The sequence below is a fragment of the Carlito syrichta genome, unplaced genomic scaffold (genome assembly GCF_000164805.1).
Source record: "Carlito syrichta isolate Samal-C Ts95f unplaced genomic scaffold, Tarsius_syrichta-2.0.1 Scaffold153629, whole genome shotgun sequence".
NCBI lineage: Eukaryota > Metazoa > Chordata > Mammalia > Primates > Tarsiidae > Carlito > Carlito syrichta.
Window position 1 is genome coordinate 297,867 of NW_007097725.1, and position 16,012 is coordinate 313,878.

A 16,012-nucleotide genomic window follows, 5' to 3' on the forward strand; every position below is an offset into this window, starting at 1 on the left:
TTATTTTCAATGAGCACCCACCCACCCACCCCTGCTTTGTAACCACATGTCTCCAGAGCTCCTCTGGAGATAACATCTTGTAGCTTACCCACCCCCCCACCCCTCTTTTTACTTCATTCATAAATGTCTTGTAACCGAAGCCCAGGAAATATGAGGGAAAATGCCTATAAGGGGGGAACCTCTCGATGTGTGCAATTCACAAAAATTTAGAAATCCGCGTTGATCCTGCATCTGAAGCTTTGAAATGCTACCTCACCGTGTATTGAACATACCTCAGGTGTGTAGAGATGGCGTCTCACTAATTGCATTCACAGCTCGCAGCCACACTACCTGTTATGTCTTGTTGCCCTGAGGAGGGGGAAAAAAAAAGAGAGAAATCCGTATGTATGTGCTTTTAAAAATTGGAATGCGGAGACGAGCATACTGTCAGTTGTCTCTAATTATGTGTCTTTCTGGAGAGGCAGTTGATGTGTTCTCTCCAGACCTTTTTCTGATGAGGTGATTAATCAGTTTTTCTGTGGCTGTGATAACACCTGAGTTCAGGTGTGGCGGGCTTAGAGGCAACTTCACAGAATGCCTCATTTTTGAAGTGCTAAGTGATTGTTGTCCCTCTTTCTCCTTGTATGGGAATGACAGAAAAAGCACCCAAATTGGGTGATTGACTCAGATAAGATCATTATTTTGCCTTTCAAGATGATGAAAAGCTTTGTTGTATTCCTCAGAATGCTTTCATTGGTTAACCCAAATGTGTTTCCAGTTAGAGTGACTCAATAGTTTTATCACGGCCAACTAACAGTCTTTAAATTTGGTGTTGTGGTACGTTTTTCAGAAACAGCCTACAAGCTCAATCTCATCTATCCGAGTTCGTGTCTCGCTCTGTCCCCCAGCCTGGAGTTCAGTGGCACGCTCACGGCCACCACAGCCTCAATCTGCTGGCTCAGGTGATCTTCTGCCTCAGCCTTCCAAGTAGCTGGAACTGCAGGCACACGCCACCACGCCCAGCTAATTTTTTGATTTATTGTAGAGACAAGATCGCCAATTTGCTCAGGGTGGTCTCGAACTCCGGACTCAGGCAGTCCTCTTGCCTTGGCCTCCTAAAGTGCTGGGGTTACAGGCATGAGCCACCACGCCCGACTAAGCCTCATCTATTTTCATCAGAAAGAGTGGGCCCCTCCATGACAAAAAGCACAGGAAAAGGTGAATCAGTAAATAACAACAGCATACAATATAAATAAAGGTGACAGCATGTAATGTCACACCAAGAAACCACCTAACTCATCAGCTTTAATTTACGGATGAGCAGAGAGTATCTCAGCAGCACACAGTGGCCATGTGGCGCTGTGGGATTGAGCCGGCCTTTTCTGACCTCTGTTTTCGTGCCATCTCTCCAATATCTTGCCAGATATTTGTTTGTGAAAAACAAAGGGTTTCCTCTCCACTTCCCCAGGGATAATGACTGCTCACTGAAGCTGTGGCAAGGCCTGGGTTTAAAATGATTATTTCCTGGAGAAGCATATTAATTTGACCTTTCTTATATTTGAGTTGTTTTCAGCAATATACAGTTTTACCAAGGCGAGAGGATCCCTTGAGCCCAGGAGTTAAGACCAGTGTGGACAGCATAGCAAGACCCTGTCACTACAAAAAAAGTTTTTTTAAATTAGCTGGCCGTGGTGCCATGTGCCTGCAGTCCCAGCAACACGGGAGGCTGATGCCGAAGGATTACTTGAGCCCAGGAGGTCGAAGCTATAGTGAGCTCTGATTGTGCCACTGCACTCCAGCCCCTGGGTGACAGAATGAGACACCAACTCAAAAGCAACAATGCGTATATATCTCTATGGTCATACGAGTCACTGAAGGGAAGTTTCTTGAACTCAGAAATTTATATAAACTTTGGTTCCTCAGTTGCTAAGGCTATTTCTAGTTTCTCCTTCTCCCCCCCGCAGTTGTCAAACAAAAGTGCTCTTCCAGAGGTTCACGGTTGAGTGTGCCAAGGAGTTGGGGACATGATTCCTCTCACTTTCGAGCTCAGTAGGACTCCAGGGTTTGCTTTATATCTTGACTACTGCTGGAGAGAAGTGACAGGTTTGAATGATACGTAGGAAAGCTCAGAGTGTGCACTTAAGATCCTGGGCTCGGGAGTCTGCCATTCCCATTCCACCTCTCGTCGAGTGGTCTCGGGGAGGCCATGCTACCTCAGTGAGCCTCAGTTTCCCTGTCTGCAGGGTGCAGTTTTCCCTGCAGTTCTGTCATGGTGTGAGCATTCCCTGCACATTAGTCGCTGCTGGTCCTGCTATTACAAAGCCACAATGTTTTCCAGACCTGCCTTGGGAAAGTAAGAAGGGATATGGATTTCATTTCTGAATTGTAGTGAGAGGAGAGGTTGGGGAGAAGGCACCTACCTGCCATGGTGCTGAAGGTGTCGTCGTCTTCAAAAGAAAATTGTGAGCCAGGCTCGGTGGCTCAGCCTGTAATCCCGCGCTTTGGGAGGCTGTGTGAGTGGATTACCTGGGCCGGTGGGTTCGAGACCCGCCCGGGCAACTTGGGAGACCTCATCTCTACAATAAATAAAAAAATCAGCTGGGCGTGGTAGCGCATACCTGTAATTCCAGCTACTCTGAAGGCTGATGGGGGAAGGATCGCCGGAGCCCAGCAGGTCGAGGCTGCGGTGGCCGGGAGCGGCCACTGCACTCCAGTCTGGGCGACAGAGTGAGACTCCAACTCAAAAAAAAAACAAAAAAAGAAAATTGTGCCCGACTGAACTGATGCCAACAGCACAGTGTTACTGTCCTGGCTGTGGTGGGATTTTTCTTCTCCCTCCTCATATGTGTATGTTCTGCTAGTGGGAATGTTGCACACGTGAACTTGTGTGATGATTCCTAGAGAGGAGAGACCCAAGGACTCAGTCACAGAGTTGAACATGGTAGAAGCTGAGAAAGCAACTCTGCTGTCCCGGTGCATGCTGGGACCTTCCCTGATGGGGCTGCCCTGCCCTGTCCTTCACAGGGTGCTGGTAGCCAATGGAGCATAGAAGAGAAAGCCGGCTCAAGAGCCAGCTGCCAGGGAAGGGAGACATGGTTACCAGAAAATTTGGTAGGTGTTTGAACTAGTTAATTCATTTTTATTTATTTATATTTTATTTTTGAGTTGGGGTCTCACTCTGTTGCCCAGGCTGGGCTCAGGGGATTCTTCCACCTCAGCCTCTTGAGTAGCGGGTAATACAGGCATGCGCCACCACACCCAGCTTTTTTTTTTTTTTTTTGGTAGAGATAAGGTCCTGCTCTGTTGCTTGGGCTAGTCTCAGACTCCTGGTCTTAAGTGATCCTCCCACCTCGGCCTCCCAAAGTGCAAAGATTACAGGCATGAGCTACCACACGTGACTTGAACTAGTGAATTGTTGAGTTGTATTGTTGAGCGAGTTCTCTCCTTGCTGCTGGCGTTCTGAGGGGATGCTGCGATGGACTGTGTTTCTGTCATGAGTACATGTGCCTCTAGCTCGTATCTGCTCATGGGCTGGAAACAAGGCTCACTTACAGCTCTTACCTGGAGGACTCTTCTCGGTTTTAAAGAAAAGCTGATTAGGGTAGGGCTAGCACATGCAGTTGTTGCCCTTGACAGTGACTCTAGAAGCTCCCACCTGCAAATCTGTGTATTAAGGCCTAGTGCTTCCATTTGCTTATTTTGATCAGGTATAGATGGCATTCTGAATACCATAACACGGGGCAGCTCATTGTATCTGGTTTGAGAATGTTTTTTTCCCCGCTCATTGTATCTGGTTTGAGAATGTTTTTTTCCAAGAATACTTAAAGGGGCTCATACCTATAATCCCGGCTCTTTGGGAGGGCAGGTAGGAAGAGTGCTTGAGCCCAGGTATTTGCGACCAGCCAAGGCAGCAGAATGAGACAGACCTCATTTCTACAAAAAAATAAAAAATTAGCTGGGTGTGGTGGCACTCGACTGTAGTCCTGGCTACTCGGGAGGCTGACGCAGGAGGGTTGCTTGAGCCCCAGAGCTGAAAGCTGTAGTGAGCTGTGATCATGTTACTGCATTCCAGCCTGAGCAACAGAGTGAAACTCTGACTTAATTTAATTTTTTTTTCTAACTTTTGTTTTGAGTCAGAGTCTCACTTTGTCACCCAGGCTGGAGTGCAGTGGCAAGCTCACAGGTACTACAGCCTTGACCTGCTGGACTCAGGCAGTCCTTCCGCTTCAGCCTTCCAGGTGGCTGGAACTACAGGTGTGCACCACCATGTCCAGCTAATTCTTTGATTTATTATAGAGAGGAGGTCTTGCCATGTTGCCCAGGCTGGTCTGGAACACATGGATTCAGGCAATCTTCTCATCTCTGTCTCCCAAAGTGTTGGGATTACAGGTGTGAGCCATTGTGCCTAGCCAAAGCTCTGACTTTTAAAAGAAAGAAAGAAAGAAAGAAAAATACCTAAGGGGAGAAAGCCAGGATCTGGGTATATTTCCAAATTATGGGATATAACTTATAATAAAAGATGGAGCTTTTCTGTGTTTTCTGAACATTGCATTCTGAAGCCAGGTTATAACTATGTCTGTGTGTCTTCCATGGTAATTTTTCTTCCTTCTTTACAAAATTTCAGCACCTAATTAGTTTTTTATTGGATGAAGTGCTTTAAGCCTAATATCACTTAGCTGACAGTATTCTTAACATTATGTTTTCCAGGGATATCAGTATGAACAACATTACTCAGTTGCCAGAAGATGCGTTCAAGAACTTTCCTTTTCTGGAAGAGCTGTAAGTATTACCTAGAGAAATGTGTGTTTTTCCCCCCCTCTTTTTCTTTGGAAGCTTTGGCTCCAGAGATCGTATAAATGTTTACTGTTTGGAGACGTTCAGATAGCTTAGTTTCAGTGGACTCTGTATGGAGGGAATCATGTTTTTTGGGGAAACTAACTGGATTTTTAAAGCAGTGTAATTTCTGGAGTTATTTTTGAAAGCCAGAACTAAAAAAATGCTACTTCCATAGAACCTTTTTTTTTGTGCTGCAATTATTATAACCATGAATCCTGCAGTGACACAAGTTAATTACAGTGTTATCCTGAGATAACAAGGCTGTTGTATAATTACCATTGCTGCCAACGAGTTGCTGTATGGGTAACAGAACCATAAAAAATAACACAGTGTTTCAGGGTCACCATGCAACAAACGACATCCACAGGAAGCCAGCAAGAAACTGAGCTTAGGTCGCCTCGGACATTTGCAAATGGCCCTTGGGGATGGGGCAAAGGCATGACACAGACACTGTGCAGGTCTCTCAGCGTACCTTTCATTTGAGGAATGTTTCGGAACTCGTCAGTTACATCTCACTTTTCCTGTTGACCAGTCTGCATAGAGGAAATAATTTTTCTGCTTGTTTTAATCTCTGTTTTGTTGTGCTCTCCACATGTTTTTGAAGCCCATAATGAAAATAGTCACCCTCAGGGCTGGGCATGGTAACTCAGGCCTGTTTTCATAGCACTTTAGGAGGCCAAGGCAGAAGGATTGCTCAAGCCCAGGGGTTGAAGACGAGCCTGGACAACATAGCAAGACCTCATCTCTACACCCCTTCCAAAAATAAAAAAATTATATAGAATAGAAAAAATTTTTTATATGATTTTTTATATTGGCAAATATCGTTTATTTAGAAAGTAAAGGCCAGACACGGTGGCTCACATCTGTAATCTCAACATTTTGGGAGGCAGAGGCAAGAGGATTGCCTGAGTCCAGGGGTTAAAGACCAGCCTAAGCAATTTGCCAAAACCTTGTCCCTACAATAAATAACAAAGTTAGCCGGGTGTGGTGGTGCACACCTGTGGTTCCTGCTACTTGGAAGGCTGAGGTGGAGGGTTCGCCTGAGCCCAGCAGGTCGAGACTGCGGTGGCTGGGAGCATGCCAATGCACTCCAAGCTGGGCGACAGAGTGAGACTCTGGCTCAAAAAAGAAAAAGAAAGTAAATTAGAAAGAGAGAGAGAGAGAGAGGAGATTTACCTCCCCAAGAAAGCAGATTCACCTTGCCAAGGTAAGGGAGAGGGCCAAAGCTGGGAAATATGGCATTCATGGCTCAAAAAGCCACACGTACACACCAGAGTTTAACAAAGCAGTGGCTTTATATAATTCTTAAAGCAAAATAGTCACCTTCAGATTTTAAAAGAATAGGGAACTGTATATTATGTCTTAAGGATCCTGGTGAAAAAATAAAATCAGACTTGAATGGAGTTCACATAGGCTTTTAAAGAAAGGCCAAGCCACGGATTGTGTGATATGTAGAGGTAGGAAGCTGACAGTTTGGTAATGAGAACACCAAGGAGATACAGCCCTGAAGGAATCTAAATTCATCTACAGATTATGTCACACAGCCCAGCTGTTAGGCCACAGAGCCAAGACAGTGAGTGTCCCCTGTCTTAGCTCGGCCCTTCCCATAGTGATGGGGAAACAGAAGTCAGAGAGGATACACAATACCTCTGACAGAGTATTGAAATGGCAGTTAAGAATTTAGTGCAATCCAGGGAGGAGTGTTTCTTCCCACACTACTTAGTTGACCATGATGCTCCCATAGCAAACACTGAGCAGAGTTTATTTGCCACTTAGAAGTTTGTGAGCTGGATCAAATTATTTAACGTCTCTCTGCTCAGTTTATTTGAGTATAAGAATATAGATAATAAGAGTCCCTCCCTCAAAGTATTCTAGTGAAGACAGTGAATTAACATATGTTAAATGCTTAGGATGGTGCATGAAACATTGTCATGTGAATGCTAGCTAGTGTTTGTTTAACTATTTTTTATTTTGGGGGGTTGGAATCTCACTCTGTCTCTCAGGCTGGAGTGCATTGACACACTCACAGCTCACCACAGCCTCTACTTCTGGGCTGAGGCGATCCTTCTGCCTCAGCCTCCCAAGTAACTGGGACTACAGGCACAAACCACCATTCCTGACCAATTTTTAAATTTTTTTGTAGAGACAAGTTCTCGCTATGTTGCCTAAGGCTGATCTTGAACTCCTGGGCTCAAGTAATCCTCTTACTTTGACCTCCCCAAAGTGCTAGGATTATAGGCGTAAGCCACCACACCCAGCTATTTTGCTGTTTTGAAATTGCATAAGACAAAAAAATGAGCAGTAGAATATAGATCGAATGTTATGGTTGGGTAAAATGATTAAGTGTATATTTTATCTTTTGTTTGCCACCTGCATTTTTGTAGAGATGAGGTCTCGCTCTGTCCTGGCTGGTGTGGAACTCCTGGGCTCAAGCAATCCTCCTGACTCAGCCTCCCATAATGAACATTCAAGATTTTGTAATAAAGTTCTTTTTCATTTAAATTTTAAATTGAACTTAAAAGGAGTGAACTGTGCGTTTGAGATCCCCACCCTCCCATTTCAGCCTTCAGGTGCTCTATCTCTTCTTTTTGATGTCACATACAATTTTAGACTTTAGGTATAGTCTCTCTTTACGGAAGTAGGAAGTAATTAGTGACGCAAAGACATTAGCAAGTGGTTGTTCAGTGGCTGTGTGGCCAAGGCAGGAGGTATGATGGGAGGTGTGACCACCAGGCTAGCCAAGGAGATGCTCTCCTTGTCCTGGAAGGGTCCTTTGTGGGCAGACCACCTTTGTGAATGGCTCTGACTGCCAGATGGACTTTGAGGGGTTTTGCAGTGAAGGCCTGGATGCACAGAGTCTAACCTGGTTAATCTGCTTTGTGAAATTCACATCTTGGATTTCTTGAAATCTCAAATAACCAAGCATATGTCAACCTCATGAATTCTATCAACCAGGACTTCTAATTGGAACCAAACTGAATCTGGTCACCAGCTCTTTGTAGCTAGGTCATGTTCTCTCTGTATTCTGCCCTCCCAGGGATGAAGCCCGTCAAATCTAAGTCAGTTCACCTTCTCCAAAAATCACATGGAATTTCAAAAATGGATTCCACTAGGAGAGCTGAGTGTTATTTTTTAAAAGAAAACTTCAGAATAGTCCTTAATATTTTGGCAATGCTATAGGCATTCAAGGGCATTTATTTTCCATGTTAATATATGCATGGTAAAAAGTCTAGGTTTTTTTCCCTCATAAAACAACGTAGTTGATTTTGGCATTCCAAAAGGATGCTGCCATGACTATTGTAATATTTCATAGACAGCGTAACCATTTGTCCAGAAGTCATCTGGAAGTCATTTGAGTGTGATCGTGAAGCTGAATGTCCTGTGTAGAATTGACTCGCTGAGAGTTTTTTTCCATGTTAGTTAATGAGGTGCGCTTTACAAGATGGGACTGGGTTTAGCCAAATTTGATAGGGTGATCTAGAGTGCTAGGGGTATTAGGGGAAGGAAATCACTTTCTAGCAATATGGAAGAAGTGTTTGCAGATCGATGTATCCCTTATGCCTTCAGTAAACTCTGAATCCTCCTCTGTGCCGGGTGCTGTGATGGGTGCTTGGTATACAGACACAAGCATGGCTCTGTCATCAGAACTGAAAGACTCTAGAACTGTGCTGTGCGGCACCGTAGCCACGAGTGGCTATTTAAATTTAGACTTCTGGCCAGGAGCAGTGAGCTCATGCCTATAATCCCAGCACTTTGAGAAGCTAAGGCAGGAGGTTTGCTTGAGCCCAAGAGTTTGAGATCAGCCTGGGCAACATAGCAAGACCTCGTCTCCACAAAATAAAAATATTTTTAAAAAACCCAGTGAGCTGAGCATGGAGGTACACACCTGTAGTCCCAGCTACTCGGAAGGCTAAGGCAGAAGGATTGCCTGAATTCAGGAGGTTGAGGCTGTAGTGAGCCATGTTGGTGCCACTGCACTCTGGCCTGGGTGACAGAGTGAGGCATCATCTCTGAATGAATAAATGAACGAACAAAAACTAAATTGAGATTTAAAGTAATTAAAATTAAAATTTAAAGATCGGTTTCTTAGCTACATTTCAAGTGCTTAGTGGCGACAGTATTAGCTCAGCTCTCATCATGTGGAGAGTTATATCAGAGAACGCTGATCTCGAGAGAGAGATGAAACTGAGACTGTGTGTAGGGAGTCTTGTGTGTATTTACTTGCGACTGTAGGACTTGGGAAAGGCTTCCCAGAGAAGCTTCTACTGAGTCTTGAAGGACATTTAGGAATCAGCCAGATGGGGATGTACTTGGAGTGCTCCAGGAGGAACCTCGTAGCATGTGCAAAGGCATGGAAGTAGAAATTTCAGAAACCTTAGGACACTTGATGTGGCGGGTTAATGACAAGATTAAAGGGTAATTATGGAAAAGTGTCAGGAGATGAGGTCAGGTCATGAGGGGTCTTTTTTTTAAAAAACAGGATTTATTGAGAGGACAGAAAAGCTTCCACAGTGGGAAGGGATCCGAGGGGATTGCCTGAAGGGTCTTTTTAAGCTAAGGAATTTAGGCTTGAACTTGATATGAGACTGAGCGATAGGGACGAGCCTAGGATCTTTGCCCTGAATAACTGGATGCCATTTGCTGAGACCAGGAGTGAGGGAGCCCACCTGCTTGGGGCCCCAAGAATTCAATTTTATAAAGAGATGATAGTAAATAGCATGTGTTTAGAGTGTCACAATATACAGACTCCCTGTAAGGGGAGTCAGTGTTACCAAGGCGGAAGCTGAAAAGAGTTCAAGTTCACACGCCGGGTATGTTGTTTTTACTGGGGCTAAAGTCGGGCCCCAAGAGCCCTGCTCTTTCTGAAACACTGAGTGGTGTGTGTTTGTTCTCAGAGAAATAGTCCATCTGACTTTTTCAGTGAAATGTACTTTAGATACTATTGTTGCCAGTTTTTTTACTTTGACATTTAACCTACTTTTGCAAGCTTTATAGCTCATGCACGTTGTTACCCGGTGATTCTCCTTCCCTTTCTTTGGGAATACAGAAACCTAGGTTCTGATCCTAAATTCAATACGTGCAAGGTTCTGAAATCTTGGAAAAGTCTCCCGATGTTTGTAACTCACTTTCCTAGTTTTTGAAATGGAACTCCTCAAAGGACCACTCTAAAGGAAAAAATGAGATAATTCATGTAAAAGTGCTTTGTAACCCTAGAGTGCTACATCTACCTGAGCTAAGGTAAATTTTGTTCATCTTCTGAAACATTGCTGTCTTTCTTCTTGAAGTATTTGGAGGAGAGGTGGTTTTGCTTGGGGATAGGAATTGGAGTGGGTGGGTACAGGTTTCTGTTAGCAATGTAAAAGCAAAGTTAGATTTTTGGGAAAACATTCATTTAGCATTGACAGAGTCTATTGCCTAATGTGGTGCTGTGGCCACAGATGTGTTTGGCTGTCCTTTAGACTTGTCACAGCATGGGTAGCCATCTGGGGAGTGGTTGAAATTCGGAGTTGTAAAAGTGATTTAGTTAGAAACAGCAGAAGGAAAATGCAGCTACTTTTCCATAGGCCATCACTGAAATGTCTCTGTGCCTGTTCCTCTGATGTGGTAGCAGCAGTAGGAATCGGTGCCAGCTTTGGCTCTTGGACAGTTATTGTTTGATGCACACCGTGTGACTAGGATCATTCCACTTGTTTCAAAACATAATTTGACTTTGGAAGGCGTCACAGTGCTAAAGCGAAACACATCTCTGAGTACTCATTGAAGATGACTTGTCATTGTATTTCATCTATAGGACGGTCAGCTCTAAATGAAGGCACTGCTTTACAGAAGGTGACTAGTAAATAATTTGAACAGGGAGGTTTAAAAGCAAATAAAAACGGGTGGGACAAAATTAAATAGTTTTACATAGTTGAATTATATATATGTATATGCATACACACACACATATAACATAGATGTTAAATTTCAGCTATCCATTTCATATATACAATTCAGTCTTTGTATGGTAACATATAAAGTATATTATAAAAGCATTCTGCATGTATAATGTTCTTTACCAAAGTAATTTCAGACTTTCAAAATGTTACAAGCGTACATTCAGGGAGCTCAGATATGTCCCTCGCTCAGATTTCCCTGATGCTATCTTCTCTCTCTCTACACAAAGGTGAAATACGTGTACATTTTTTTTCTGAACCATTTGAAAGTAAGTTGTAGATAAATACTGCAGTATTTATTCCAGAAATACAAGGAAATATGCTCTTAAATAACCACAGCATAATTGTCAAACTCAGAAAACTAGCTTTGATATATATTATCGTCTGATCTATAATTTTATTAAGATTTCAACAGCTGTCCCACTGATAAATTTTAGAGCAAAAGAAAAAGATTTCTGGTCCAGGATGTAATCCAGAATCATAAATTACATCTGGCTCCTGTGGCTTAGTAATTCATTCTAAATTTCTAAAACTCTTTTCTTATCATCTCTACCTGTGCTAATGCTAAAAACTTAATTATGTGCTAAAAACTTAATACCTGCTACCTGATTTAATGCTCACAGTCCTCAATGAGGAATTTATTTTTTACTAATTTACAGATGACAAAATGAAGGCTTTAGAGAGGTGAAAAACCTGACTGTGGTCATATAGTAAATGGCAGAGCCAGGAACTGAATCTTTGTTCATCTGATTCAGGTCTTTCCTTTTTTTTATTTTATTTTGGAGTCAAGGTCTCACAGTTGCCCACGCTGGATGGAGTACAGTGGCACAGTTCTGGCCCATTGCAACCTTGACCTTTTCGGCTCAGGTGATCCGTCCTCCTCAGCTTCCCAAGTAGCTGGGACTACAGATGCACGCCACTACACCTAGCCCTGGTTCATTCCTCTTCATGTCTAAGCTATGATGTTGCTTTGAAAGTCACAGAAGGGACCATCCACTCGCTATCACCTGTAACTCTACGTAGGCCTATGCCTAACCACCAAAGGTGATCAGCTGCTTAGTATTTTCCGTAGTAAGTTCACTGAGCAAATTTGTTTACAAGTTCTTCCTAGAATAAGGTTTTCTTGTTTAGCCATCCCATTTTACAGATGAGACTATCGAGACCCTAATAGTGGATGAGTGACCTGCCCAAAGTAACACAGTTAACATGTTACTGTTACAGCCAGAATTAGACCCACAGAGTTCACTGCCATTTTTGCTATATCCCCCATTTTGTGTCTCTGAGATGTAAAAGTGGTCTCAATTAATCCTAAAGGGTTATTTAGAGCCCTTGAAAGTAGCCATTGTTCTCATACTTATGAGGAATTTTTTTGCTTCCAAACTAAAGTTTTATTCACTTGACATTCACTCCCTAGACAAAGCCTTTTCAGATAAGCTCTAGTGACTGCAGTCATCTCCCAGAAAAAGCAAAATAGTTCCTCAGTTGCTCTGGTGATGTTTGACGGTTAAAAATATTGTATACTTTGGAAGCATTCTCTTTGTTCCACCTTGTATCTCTGGTGGAATGACTTGGCAGCAAAGATTACCAGCTGTCTGTTGGGATACATGGTGAGTTCACGGAAGATACATAGTGAGCTCATAGAAGACTGTCACGCGTCTCGTTCATGCCGTTCCTTGTAATGCACCTTTCACGGAGCTCTCAGGCTAGAGAGTGAGGATGAAAAGAGGAATGAGAAGGAGCATTTACTGACTGGGACCCACTGTGTGCCTGATAATCCCTTCTAGAACATTGTTTTGTTCGTTTTGTTTTAACTCATGAAGTTCTGTGAGCTACATTTATTCCCGTTTTACTGATGAGAAGGAAGATTTTTTTTCTCGGAGAAGGAAGAACTTTTTTCTCGGAGAAGGTAAGTAACTTGCCCAGGGTTATATTACTAAGGGGACCTGGTATAATTTGCAGGTCTGACTATGCCCCTGGAGATGTGCAGAAGGTCAGGAAAGACTTACTAGACTTAACTGAATTCATGAATTCAGTTTTGTTAGTGAAAACACTGTGTTCAGTGCTACACGAAGTGGGATTCTTGCCTTCAAGGGAGAGTGAACGGTGTACTCAAGTTATGGGAGTTCTAATGAGAAGAGAGATCACTTCTAGCAAGAAGGGTTGGCATTTCCTTGAGGGATGGTAGGGATTGTTCATGAGGAGACATGCAAAGATGGGGCGACAGACTGGGGTGGGCAGAACAGAGGCTTGGTTTGGTTGTAATGCTGTATTCTTGAAAGTAAGTTGTGAATCCTAGAAGAGAGTTTGGGGCCTGATGGTGGATTTATTTGGAAGATGAATGCAGTTTAAACTCTTGAGTGACTGTGGAAGTTTTTTGAGCTGGGGAATGACTTGCTCAGATATGACCTTCAGCAAATACCATCTCATGGCAGAGAGTTGGGAATTGAAAGAGTTCAGGGAGGCGAATGAAGAAGCCCATGGCAAGAGTTCAAGTGAGAATGATGAGAATCTGAATTCGGCCAGAGGAGAGGCAGGGAGAGAAGAGAGTCAGTGCAGAAGACACTCTGGAAATAGAACCAAGAGGATGTCTTGGCTGGGATGACAGGGTGACATCATGAACACTTAGGTTTAAAACTGCCAGGAGTGTGGTGGTGCTCTGACAAAATTAGAGACAATGCCAAAAGAGAAATTGTTTTCCCAGAGAGGCTATGAAATGCAGTTTTTAATATGTATGTTGGGGTCGAGTGGCACATGGGTAGGGGGCGTCTGGAAGCAAAGGAGTGGAGTCTGGAACCGAGATTGACAGGGTCGATTATAGAAGACAGAGTCATGGGATGGATTTGGGAGTCTTTTATTTCAAGGTGATTACTGGAAACATTGAATTGAAAGAGCTTGCCAAGGAGAGAGGGCAGAAGGAAAGGGAAGAGGGCCAAAGACAGCTCCTTGGGAAACACTTGAGTCAGGGTGTGGGAAGGAGACCAAGTGCCAGAGGAGAGAGAGAACTAGGGCAGGACTCTGCCCCAGGAGATGGGGGAGGAGAGGTTTCCGCAAAGAAGCGAGGGATCAACCTTGACGCTCTGGAGAGGGTGCCCATGGCCAGACAGGGCAAAAAGGCCTGGGTTTCTTGACGGGCTTTTGGAGTCATTCCAGTAGGGCAAGAAGAGTGACTTATGGGCGGAGAAGTTCATCAAGAAGCAGGCAGTTAGTTGGGGGCTGCTGGAAGGTGGGTTTTGGAGTGGTTGAAGCTTGGGACATGTGCTGTGTTTGACAGGAGCTCATTGGCTTTAAGAGACAGAAGCCCGCAGAGGCATCATCGAGGATTTGTTGTTGCATATAGAATTAGAAGGTTCAGAGGTGGAGTTGGCACCATATGTTGCTGGATCTCGGGGCTTAAACATTATAAGTGTTTTCTCACGCTTTCTGTTTCTTAGCTTTGGTTGTCTCTACATTTGAGTTTTGACTATTGCAAATAGCCTGTCTCCAGAGAGTGGGAAATAGAACCTTCGGTACCGCTGCATCTGGACACTCAAAATGAGTATCTCAAGTGGTCTTGGCTGCTTTCAGCAGGAAACTCTCAGGGGGACTCAGTGGCCAGACTGGCCTCTCTGCCTGGCCTTGAACTGTGCTTTGTAGGGTGGTGTGGTGCAGCCTTGGTCATGGATGGACTCATCCCTCATAAGATTGCTTAGGGTGGGGGAGTCCCCAGAGGAAGCAGAAGAAAGGAGGAAGGAATGCCTGCCGGGGAAAAAGAAGCCATAGTTACACAGCAGCCCTCCAGAACCTAGTTACTAGGCAAACTGTGGGGAATGTTTATTTAATTGGGCCAATCTGAAATGAGCAAAGAATTGCTGAAGAATAGTAGGGTCCCCAGGAAGGCCCTAGATAATATAAATTTGTAATGAAGCTCACTACATCTTTGAGTTTATCCTAGAGTGCTTTGCAGCCCAGTAGTGGAGGGGATGAAAGACGTGATAGACTCCGAATTGGGATTTGATAAGTTCAGATGTCATAGGGGCCTAAGGGAAATCGAGCAAGAGAATCGGGCCATTCATCATTAGGGTGTTTGATGTGGGATTCAGAAAGTGTAGAGAGGCAAATGAAACCACCTTTGCTGGGTCGTTTACTTATTTTAATCAAAACTGATTATTTGTTCTTTGGCTAGATAAAGTGATGACTACAAGTAAACGAAAACGTATTTGATTTAAGCAGGTTAAACTTGCCAGCAAGGCTAAGTAATTTCTTTCATATACTGACCACTCTTGGTCAAATCGTGTTTGTTGTATCCGTAATGGATACTTTAGTAGAACTGTTGATTTAGAATTTGTGCATTATTTTCCCATTTACTACTTGCTAGTTTGATCTATATATATACTTCAAAGATGATTATGTTAGAGATACTAAAAATATTTGTATCACAGCTACACTCAGCTTTTTTAAAAAAAATCATAAGAATGCTTAATTAAAAACTAGACTTTTAAAAAATATATAATAAAATGAGTGGATATTCCTTTTTTTTTTTTTGAGTCAGTCTCACTCTGTCATCCAGGCAGAAATGTGGTGGCACACTCACGGCTACTGCAGCCTCAACCTACTGGGCTCAGGCAATCCTTCTGCCTCAGCCTTCCAAATAACTGGAGGTACAGGTGTGCACCACCATGCCCAGCTAGTTTTTTTATTTATTGTAGAGACAAAGACTCACCGTGTTGCCCAGGCTGGTCTTGAATTCATAAACTCAGGTAATCCTCTCACCTCCACCTCCCAAAGTGCTGGGATTACAGGCATGAGTCACTGTGCCTGGCGATACTCAATTTTTAAAATCTGGATATAGCAAAATATATGGAGAAGAGAAGAAAATGATCAGCCATTATCTCACCACTGACAGCTAACCATGGTTAATATTTTGTTGTCTATCCTCCTAGACTTTTCTCTGAGTATATGTATGCACTTTTTAAAAATAAAATCTTTTAGCTATATACCAAAAAAATTTAAAAAGATATATATATATCATTTATATATATAGATATACCATTCATATAATTGTTGTATTATAATATCTCTATATTAATAGCTCTAGTTAGGTTGGACACAGTGCCTCACGCCTATAATCCCAGCACTTTGGGAGGCCGAGGTGAGGATTACCTGAGCCCCACGGGTTCGAGACCAGCTTGGGCAACTTCGTGAGATCTCATCTCTACAATAAGTTGAAAAAATTAGCCAGGCATGGTGGCACATGCCTATAGTTCCAGCTACTTGGAAGGCTGAGG

The 16,012-nt window shown here is 43.3% G+C and overlaps 1 protein-coding gene across 1 annotated transcript in view; it reads left to right on the forward strand.

Moving 5' to 3' along the window:
• LGR4 (leucine rich repeat containing G protein-coupled receptor 4) overlaps positions 1-16,012 on the forward strand; it is a 66,860-nt gene that overhangs the window by 5,479 nt on the left and 45,369 nt on the right. The window contains exon 3 of the mRNA XM_021708953.1: positions 4,687-4,758. Coding sequence (XP_021564628.1) covers positions 4,687-4,758 — 72 coding nt within the window. The remainder of the gene's footprint in view (positions 1-4,686; positions 4,759-16,012) is intronic.